At 49.4% G+C, this 10,519-nt stretch overlaps 1 protein-coding gene across 2 annotated transcripts in view; it reads left to right on the plus strand.

Annotated features, from left to right (window-relative positions):
• The window catches only part of ACTL8 (actin like 8), a 74,840-nt gene extending 69,556 nt beyond the window's left edge, over window positions 1-5,284 (plus strand). Inside the window, exons 2-3 of one of the 2 annotated variants that reach the window (XM_032760983.2) lie at window positions 1,193-1,564; window positions 3,986-5,284. In XM_032760983.2, the coding sequence (XP_032616874.1) occupies window positions 1,217-1,564; window positions 3,986-4,738 (1,101 nt within the window). In that variant the 5' untranslated portion in view covers window positions 1,193-1,216 and the 3' untranslated portion in view covers window positions 4,739-5,284. The remainder of the gene's footprint in view (window positions 1-1,192; window positions 1,565-3,985) is intronic. The other variant, XM_058444527.1, reaches the window with a different exon arrangement.
• Window positions 5,285-10,519: the final 5,235 nt, after the last annotated feature.

The raw sequence follows: 10,519 nt of genomic DNA on the forward strand, positions 1-10,519 counted from the left end.
ATTTTTGTACTTTTAGTAGAGGTGGGGTTTCATCATGTTGGCCAGGCTGGTCTTGAACTCCTGACCTCAGGTGATCTGCCCGCCTCGGCCTCCCAAAGTGCTGAGATTACATGCGTGAACCACCGTGCCTGGCCTTGACTATTCTTTTACCAGTACCCGCCTACATTGTCTTGCTACTGTAGCTTTTTAGTAAGTCTGAACATCAGGTAGTGACCATACCTACCTTTTCAGCAGGGGGGCTGCTGTTCTCCCCACTTTACAGATGAAGAAACTAACCACAATCATGGAATCTTCCTGATAGTCTCCCTTATCATCAAGTGTTAGATGCTTAGCTCATATTTAACACCTAATGCCTGATGCCTCGCATGCTTGATGCTCAGGACATCGCCTTTGCAGTCTGGTTTGGGTTTGACTCTTAGTTCTGTTTTTGTTAGTTGTATACCCCTAGGAAAGTAATCTTACCCCTCTGTGCCTCAGTTTCTTCATCTGTAAAGTGGACATCACCTGCCTTATACATCATGGCAAATATTAAATGAGTCCATGTATCAGGTGAAACCATGTGAAATTGCTGATCTCTGACCATTTTCACAGACACAAATGGCAGTTTTACCTAGTCCAACCTAACACGCAAAGTGTTCCTTGTAGTACTGGAGAAAGGCTATGTTCTCCAGAAATGGTCTCTGTAGCTGCTGCCATGCTCACTAATACAATGTCTCCTGCTGCTGCTGTTGCTCTGACATTGTTATTACTGAAGGTGGTGGCTCTGAGGCTGATGTTTCATGTTCCTTGTGCCCTCTAATCAGGCAGCCAGTGTCTACAAGGACTTCCCAAGTGGCAAGCTTCTTGCTGAGTCTGCAAAGAGTAATCCAACCCTTTGCAGAGTTGGATCGTGGGGCAGAAGTGCTCACCTAGCAGGATACATGTGTGTGCAAAGTGCAGCGGGAGAAGCTGAGTGGGCAAGAGGGGTGGGGGCCACTTCCTGGATGTGGCCCATTAAGGGAGCCTGGTAGGATGGTTGGGAATTTGGGATGGGGAGAGTGTTCCAGGCACTGGTAGTGGCTTGTGTAAAGGCTTGGAAGGGGCAGTGGACAAGCTTCAGGGGGCTCTGAGGTTTGACTGTTGGGTGGAGGGGGAAGCTGCTTATGGTGGCCTAGGCTGCCTGCACAACTAACCCCATCCTTTGCGTCCACAGGTCCCACCCACCTCTGCCTCCACCATGGCTGCAAGAACCGTTATCATTGACCACGGATCTGGCTTTTTGAAGGCTGGCACGGCCGGCTGGAATGAGCCTCAGATGGTCTTCCCGAACATCGTGAACTACCTACCGTGCAGGGAGAACCCTGGCCCCAGCTATGCCCGGAGGCGTGTGAGCCTGGGCATCGACATTTGCCATCCTGACACCTTTAGCTACCCTATCGAGCGGGGCCGCATCCTCAACTGGGAGGGCGTGCAGTACCTCTGGTCATTTGTGTTGGAGAACCACAGACGGGAGCACGAGGTCCCCCCTGTGATCATCACGGAGACCCCCTTGAGGGAGCCTGCGGACCGAAAGAAGATGCTGGAGGTGAGGCCTGCCGGGGCCTGCTCCCACTAGGGAGCGGGAAACAGACTGACACTATGTCTGGACTGATTGGGCACCAGGAATTCTGCTTTTTAAGATAAATTGCCAGCCGGGTGTGGTGGCTTATGCCTGTAATCCCAACACTTTGGGAGTCCCAGGCAGGCAGATTGCTTGAGCCCAGGAGTTCAGGACCAGCCTGGGCAATATAGTGAGACCCCTGTCTCTACAAAAAAATACAAAAATTAGCCAGGCGTGGTCCCAGCTACCTGGGAGGCTGAGGTGGGAGGATCACTTGAGCCCAGGAGGTCGAGAATAGAGTGAGCTGAAATCACGCCACTGCATGCTAGCCTGGGCGACAGAGCAAGGCCCTGTCTCAAAAAAAAAAAAAAAAAAAAAAAAGAAGGCAACAAATTGCCCCATAAACATTTCCCAAGAGCCCAGTGAGTGCCTGGTGTGCCGCTAAGCAAGGGAGCTCATGGAGGCCCCACCTGCAGACGGACATGCAGCAATCAACGTGCTTGGTGGAAAGGGGGTTACCAGGGAGACATGGGATATTTGCTTATAGATTCCATAATTGCTGATATAGGCCATGTTCTGGCCCTCAGAGAGCTTCCATGAAGGGGTTAACAAATAGTTCCAGGTAGTGATGAGTTCTAGAACCATAATGAAATGGGATCATGGTGGACTGTTGGGGGTGGGGAACCTGTTTGAAGAGAGTGCTCAGCAAGGGCTTCTCTGACGGAGGTGATTTCAGCAGCAAGAGTGGCAAGAGGCAAGTAGGATGGTGAGGTTGGCGGAGGCTGGTCCTCGTAGGCCTGGTAGGCTGTGGGGAGTGCTTGGATTCTACTTTAAATCAAGGATTGGCAACCCAGTGAGCCAAATCCGGCCCACCACCTATTTTGTAAATAAAGTTTTGTTGGAACATAGCCACACACATTCATTTTTATGTCATGTGAGACAGAAAGAGAGAGGAAAGAAAAAAGAAAATATGTTCATTGCCTGGTAGGTAAAGCCCTACTATTATTTTTTAAATAAAAACTTCCCAAACATGAAGACAAAACAGGAATTCTGATATTTAGGGTTTGGCAGAGTGTGCTTTCATACGACAGCATCTGAGTTAAGTCGTTGCAGCAGAGACTGTTTGAGACCATACATCAAGTTAAAGGCTAAAATATTTACTGTTGTAGGTTTGCTAGATAAAATACGTGATGCCTAGTTAGACTTGAGTTTCAGATAAATGACAAATAATGTCTTAGTATTTAAGTATGTTTCATATTGCATGGGGCATACTTACACTACAACACTATTTATTATTGATCTGACATTCACATGTAACTGGGCATCCTGTAGTTTTATTTGCTGCATTTGGCAACCCTTACTGTCTATCCCTTTACAGAAAATGCTTGCCAGCCACTGCTCTAAGTGAATAGGAAGTTCCTGGGGAGTTTTAAATGGAGAGTTTTAAATGAGGGAATCGTATCTGATTTTCTATTTGAAAAAGAGGACCTTGGCTGCTATTTTGAGAAATGGCTGGTGGGGGGACAATTTTCTGAGAGTAGTAATGCAGGGAGCTCCCTCCCGCTGAGGGGAGATGATGGGCTTGTGGGGGCTTGAAGAGGTGAGTAAGTGGCTGGGGCCACTTACTTCATCCTGAAGCATTGACTGTTAGGATCTTTCTGCTTCAATGGGATTAGAACCTTGGGGAGGCTGCCAGAGCTGAGGAATGGGGGGCAGGGGGGCTTTGTAAAGATTCAGGGGGTGAGGGGCAGGGGAAGAAAACCGGCCCAGGGACTCTGGCAAACCCTAAATACCAGAATTCCAGGTTTGTCTTGACGTTTGTAAGGTTTTTATTTAAAAAAAAAGAAAAAATAAGGCTTTTCCTGCCAGGCCGTGAGCATCTTTTCCCTTTTTTTCTTTTTTCTTTTCTCTTCTTCCTTCCTTTCCTTTTTCCTTTGTTCTGGGGTCTTTTTTCTTACCTGTCTTATCTTTCTTGTCTGTCTGTCTTTTCTAGTCTTCCTCCACTGTTTGGAGGCAGTGGTGAATATACAACACTTGTTTCTTTTCTAATCTGTTCTTCCTTCTTCTAAAGAGGCGGTTCAGGCTGCACATGTGACCCGTGGCCATGTTGCTCCTGCAGCCAGTGTCCCAGAACCATTTCTTGCAGCCACAGAGCTCTTCTCACCTCTTCACCGAAGTGGTCTTCTGAATGGCCACGACCAGACAAGCTCCTGAGGGCAAACCCAGCTCCACTTCTCATCCTCCAGAGCTGCTGCATTATCCTCAGTGCATGAGCTCCAGGGGCCCTGGGTGCAGCATCCTGGGGCAGCCTGAGAGTCCCCCGAGGACGTGGCTCTGTGCTGACTTCAGCTTTGACTGCTGAGCAGGCTGGGGGAAATGCACTGAGTGAATTCTCCCTTGTTGCAGATCCTGTTTGAGTTGCTGCATGTCCCATCGGTCCTCCTGGCCGACCAGCTGCAGATGTCCCTGTATGCCTCTGGCCTCCTGACCGGAGTGGTGGTTGATTCTGGCTATGGCCTGACCCGCGTGCAGCCTTTCCACCAGGGCCGCCCTTTGCCCGCCAGTGGCAAGACGCTGGAGTTCGCCGGCCAGGATCTCTCCGCCTATCTCCTCAAGAGTCTCTTTAAGGAAGATTGCGATAGACGCAGCCTGTTTCAGCTGGAGACAGTCGCCGTGACTCAGATGAACAAATGCTACGTGCCGCAGAATCTGGGGGAGGCCCTGGACTTTCGTGAGAGGCAGCAGAGTGGCTTGGATGAGAGCAACACCTATCAGCTCCCAGACGGCTCCCGCGTGGAGCTGACCCCCATGCAGCGGGTGGCTCCTGAGATGTTCTTTAGCCCGCAGGTGTTTGAGCAGCCAGGGCCCAGCATCCCACGGGCCATCGTGGAATCCGTGGAGTCCTGCGAGATCTCCCTGCGCCCCTTGCTGGTCTCCCACGTGATGGCCTGCGGGGGCAACACCCTCTATCCCGGGTTCACAAAGCGCCTGTTCAGGGAGCTGGTGGGGGATCATGTCTCCTCCACCAAGGCCACGGTCTGGGGGGGTTCCAATAGAAACTTCAGTGTCTGGCTAGGAGCGTCCGTGGTGGCTCACCTTTCTACCTACCAGTCTGAGTGGATGTCCCGAGAGGAGTATGGTGAGCATATGAGGATGTGACCCTACTGGCTCACTCCTGAGAACGGGCTCCTGTTAGATGGGCATGGGTGGATTAATTTTAGCAAAATGTTCTGGGTGGGGGTAGAATGAGGTGGGGTGGGGTGAGCTGGCTTTGGAATTCTGGGGGAATGAGGGTATTTTTTAGGTTCTAAGGTTTTATCTTGTTGCAAGAATGGGACCTACCCAAGGGAGAAGACAAGATGTCATCCTTGGAAACCCTGCAGGGGACAGTTTTTCCAGGGTGGCCTATCATTGGGGTATGAGTGGCTGACTGCCATCTCCATGCCTGAGAGCCACTGGTTTTTCACCGGCATTTCCCCTGGTTTGTCTCATTCTTCTTGGTTGAGTAGGTTTTAACTGGGGTAACACTCCTGCTAGGAGTCTCAATTAGTTTTTGACTAGGGGATGGGGGGACAGTTGACATTTCTGGTCCTACAGGCCCTTTCTGGCCAGGGAGGCATTGCTGCAGGTGAGCCTGGGATGCCCTTGCCACCCGTGTTTGGATCTTGTTTTATATCTGCAAATAAATAGCTTGTTTGGAAGCAACGCTGGCTCCTGTGATGGATGGGGGTAGGGTGTGCAGCCTCTTGGGGAGACTTAGGGAGTGTCAGTGTGAGAGAGCCAGGTGGGGGCCAGGGCGGGCTCTGAGGTGTCTGGGGCCTATGAACAGTGGCTGCCACCGAGCAGAATAGGCAAGGGTCTGGACCCCGTGTTCTTTCACCGCCACATTCTATCCATCCATCCCAGATGCCCCAATATTCTGTTTAAAGTTTCCCTTCTTACTCGTATTTGTTTGGTATATATCTGATGAATATTCAAGTACCTAGCATGTTTTAGGAGCTGTGCTGGACCCTGGGGACTTGAGAAAGATGTACAAGGTTTCTGGTTTCAAGCTTACAGCCTCCTGTGGGATCTATTGTAGACAGTATATAAGTAAACATATTTTCTGATGATGAAGAATGAAATGAATCAAATGTGACATGGTCATGTGATCTAGAGGTGGAAGGATGGCCACTTTCAATGGAGTGGGCTGCGATGAGGTTGCTAGGGACCATCAGTAACTGTGTCTTCTCCTTCCATGGCACACTGTGAGGCAATGCTCCCAAGTCTCCAGCAGTTATATAGGGCCAGGTGGCTGAGTTCTGGCTCAGTTGGCATGCACCTGACCTTAAAAGTACCCCTTCACAGCCTGTGGGATGGGTCAATGGGGAGGACGTGTAAGCTTTAGGGGATGGCAAGAGCTGCAGATGGAAGGAGCCTGAGTGCCTAGGTGGAGCTGTCCAACCCTGCCCAACCCCAGCAACACTAGCCTGTGGCATGAGGAATCTATGTTCAGCCACTGAGAGTGTGGGGATGTTTGTTACAGCAACTGTTTTGCTTACTCTGACTAATACAGAGAAAGGAGCCACGATATACTATTTATTTAATAAAATGTATTTGCTGTTAAGTGCCAGAACTGGGGTTTGAACCCAGCCTTGGCTCTCATCCACAGTGCTATCCAGCTGTTTCTGAAAGGGATTCTTGGCTCCTTAATGTTAAGAGCTGGAATAGGTAACAAGTGTAGTTTGGAAGACTGAAGCTCAAGGAACCCAGATGTCTCAGGGTAAGTAGAGGAATTTGGAGGGCAGAGTCCAGCTCACCTTGTCTTTGAACACAAGAGCCATATTCTCATGTGTTTGCTCCCACACTTGAAGCATCAGCAGTCTCCAGGGAAAGGAGTGGGGGCCTGGAATAACAATTCTTACGTAGACCAACTCAGAACCAGCCTGGTGCAAGCCCCAGACTTGGTGTCAGATTGAGTTTCAGGCTGGCCCTATCACAAGCTGAGCTGCCTTGGGCAAGTTATTTAACCTCTTTGAGTCTATCAAGTATAAAATAGGAAGTAATAACCACCTCCTCTCAGAGATTTGGAGTTGAAGATGAGCTAAGATAGGGGTTGAGAACTCACTTGGAAGCTATGACGTGCTACTGAGGTAAGAGAAATGACTTTCAAGCTTTTAAATTGATGTCACTCGCCTATTAAACATGAGTGTTAATAACAATGGCAGCTACCATCGCTTGCCAAGCATTGTGGTGAGAGCTTTACAAATGGAATCATATTTAATCCTCATGTGCACACTGTGAAATGAGTGACGTTTATCCCCACTTACAAATAAGAAAACCACAGATTAGTGACATTAAGCACTTGTTCAAGTTCACACTCAAGTTCAAGCTAATCATGATTTGTCAGAGTTAGGAATGGATTCAGCATTCCTAGAACGCTAGGCCAAAAGTGGCTGAAACAGATTTGTCTCAGGCAACAAGTAGACACTCCAGGGGAACCGTGTCAAATCTACATCACCAAGGTCTCTCTTCATCTTTCCATTTCTCCACCTTCAGCGTGTAGGCTTGTTGGGTTGTGGTCACAAAATGGCTGTGGCAGCTCCGGGCATCACCCCCCATATTTCCTGCAGGAAAAGGAAGCATGAAGGGAGTGTCTCATCTGGGTCTGTCACTTGCTGTTAGAAAGTTGTCACCCAGCAGATTTCTGTTTGGCTCATTACTTGGAGGTAGCTGAAAGAGGTGACACACAGGTATTGAGCGAGCTGATCCACAGTGTCTGTTCCTTGGCAGAGGAGGACTTTGAATCTAGATCTGTCCATACTGAAGCCTGTGTTATCACCGACAGTGGCAGGCTGCCTTCTCAGCTTTCTGGGCCTTCTTGGTTCCCTTGCCGTGAGATGCAGATGTGTGATTTTTTTCCAGGCTTGTGTGAAAGCTGCTTTTGGATAGCAGTCGAGGCGTGGGCACCCTGGGCAGAAATCTTTGCATTTGAAACCCCTATATTTGTACACACCTGAGCCTTAAAAGGCAGAAGTGGGGGAAACTTAGAAATGAGGACAAGGAAAAGGAAGGCCTGGAGAGGAGATGGGCAAGGGGCATTTTCTTTCCTTATTTAGCTCTGGGCAACTGTCATCAGACCCCTTTTCCTCATTTCATTCTGAATGTAACATTTAACCTTTCTGTTCAAGCATCAAATCTGGCTGCCTAGTGTATAATTATGAACTTTTCTTCACTTTCCCCCATCCCTCACTCCCAAAGCTTTTAAAACTCCCTTGTTGGGTACTCTCGCTCTCCTCTGACTCTCCAATTAAATTAAAAATAGCAGCTCCATGGGCTGTGCGGGGCCATCAACCTAATGTGTAACTGCTGGCATGCCTGGCCTGGCGGGGTGGCACGTGGTGCCCAGAAGACGACTGCTGGGCTCCAGCAAGTCCTGGCAGCTGCTCAGAGCTCGAGGAGGCTCATCCTCTGTGGGGGGTCTGGGGCTGCCTGCCAGGGGCAGCCAGGTGCAGAGGGGACAGAGGCAGGGTCTTGACAGCTGGTTCAGGGGCTGGGTGGGGCTGGCAGAGGGGACAAAGGGAAAGAGCCCCCAGGCGACCCATCCCCAGTTCTGAGGATACAGTCCTGCCAATTTCTGCTGCCAAGGGTGGGGCTTAGTACCCTTGCATCTGGGTATGGGCAGGGTTTGGATGCCTGAGTTCCCCAAGATAACCCTGGCAGAAGCTTTAGGTTCTGCTGATGCTGAGAACCAAGTCGACATTGACACTGAACACCCTCCTGGCTCTAGAGGAGAAGCGTGTGGCCTCTCCCACCTCCAGGGCCCTTTCTTAGACAGATGGTGAAATGGACAAGGGCATGAGCTCTGTAGCCAGACTCCATGGACTACAGTCCCCGCTCTGCTGCTTTCTGGCTCTGCTAACCTCCCTATGCCTCACTTTGCCTCTCTGTAAAGTGGGCATAACAAAGTTGCCCACCTCAAGGTGGCTTAGATGATTGCCATATAGTTTTAATGAGTTAACATACATAAAACACTAAGCGAACGCCAGGCACATGAAGGTTAGCTATTATTTCGTACACACCAGCCTCTATCGGCCAAATCCCTAGGCACACACCTGGCTCATTTTATATTTACTTGCTCACAGGCAGATAGATGCTAGTGATACAACATGGTTAAAACATAAAGTGCTGGCTTAGTTTCCCCAGGGAAAGGCATTGCAGGGTAATTTCTTTTCTTGTCTGAATGTTGTGGTCTGAATGTTTGTGTCCCTACAAAATTCATGTTGAAACTTCATCCCCATAGTGGTGGTGAGGTAAAAAGGTGGGGCCTTTTCGGAAGTAAGTGATTGTCATGAGGGTTCTGCCCTCATGAATGGGACTAATTCCCCATAGAAGAGGGCCTTGGCTGCCTGGCCCTCCAGTCTTCCACAATGTGAGAGCACAGCATTCCTCCCTTCTGGAGGGTGCAGTGATAAGGCACGGTCTTGGAATCAGAGAGTGGACCCTCACCAGACACCAGATCTGTGGGTGCCTTGATCTTGACCTCCAGACCTGTGAGCCAAACATTTCTAATCTTTGTAAATTATGCAGTCTGTGGTATTTTACTATGGCAGCAGGAACAGACTAAGACATGGAGTGATGGGGTAGAATCACATTCTGGACACGGAGGTATCACAGGTGTCGGGGGTACATGGCGCCAGGGAGAGGTAGACAGCCAGAGGTGTCTTCTGTAGGAAGTGATGCCTGAGGTGGCTCTTGCCAGAGGAACAGGACTTTGCAGATGCTGTTCCTTTTGTTTGGAATGCTTGTCCCCACTGCCACCCCCATGGTTGCCTTTGACACTTTGGCATGGGGGGTTAAATAGATGGAACATTTGGAATGGCTGGGGAATGAGGAGGAGTAGGGAAGGATGAAGGTGGTTGTTGACAGGCTCAGCTCTTGAAGGACATCCGGGGTCACACCAAGGACAGACTTGTAAGCAGAATTATGACATCACCAGAGAACACAGGGCTCTGGGTATAGCTCGGAGAATATAGGGGCTCAGAGAGGGATCAGACAGGAGTGGTAACATACACCATAAAATAGCTGTTTCACTAGACTCTAGGCTAACAATTCTATATCGCCTGGGACCTTGTTCCCCTCTGATGTCTTAGGTTGGGAATTTGGCTTCAGTGATACTTGGGGTCATGGTGAGTTTGAGGGGCTAACAGATCTTCCCTATCCTCCAGCCAACGGTTGCCATTGGTTATCCGTTTTGGAGCTATTTTGGTGCCTGGGTTATGGCAGGAAAGGCAGCCTGGAGTGAAAGACTTCGGAAGAGTAATCTCAAGGTGGAAGAATGAGATGAATTCGCATTGAGGGCAAGACCAGCTCTTTGTCAGTTGCGTACATCTGTGCTTGTTCCATTAGCTCTTCCCTTCAGCACTACAAGTCTTGGACAGCTCCCCTGGGCTTCTCACCGCCTCTCCCCTCTCATTCATGATCTCTGGTTCCAAGAAGCCAGTCCCTACTGAGAAAGCAGGAACCCTGGCAGAGAGGACAAGCTCTGTTGTCAAAGTCAGGCAGATGCAGGCCGGAATCTCTGTTCCTCACTTATAAGCTGTGTTGCTTTGGGCAAAGCACTGCCTGTCTCTGGTTCCATGGCCTCATCTGTAAAGTGGTGATAATAATACCTAACTCATAAGGCTGATATGGGAATTAAAGCCATTTATCCATTTAATGAAATTCAGTAAGCACTTTGTCTGTGCCCTAAGCCCTTTGCTAGGCTCTGTTAAATTGAAGCATGTTTATAAAGTGGCTTAGCAGAGCCTGGCATGTAGTAGGTGCTCAATAAAGGTAATTTTTCTCCCTGAATCACTGCAACAAGAATCCAGGACTAAGGACACCAGGAGACTCCACGATGATGCACAGGCCCCAGCACACATTCATGCTACTAGGAAAGGTTCCTTTTCATCCTGTCCT

This window comes from Hylobates moloch, unplaced genomic scaffold, assembly GCF_009828535.3.
Source record: "Hylobates moloch isolate HMO894 unplaced genomic scaffold, HMol_V3 SCAFFOLD_9, whole genome shotgun sequence".
Lineage (NCBI taxonomy): Eukaryota > Metazoa > Chordata > Mammalia > Primates > Hylobatidae > Hylobates > Hylobates moloch.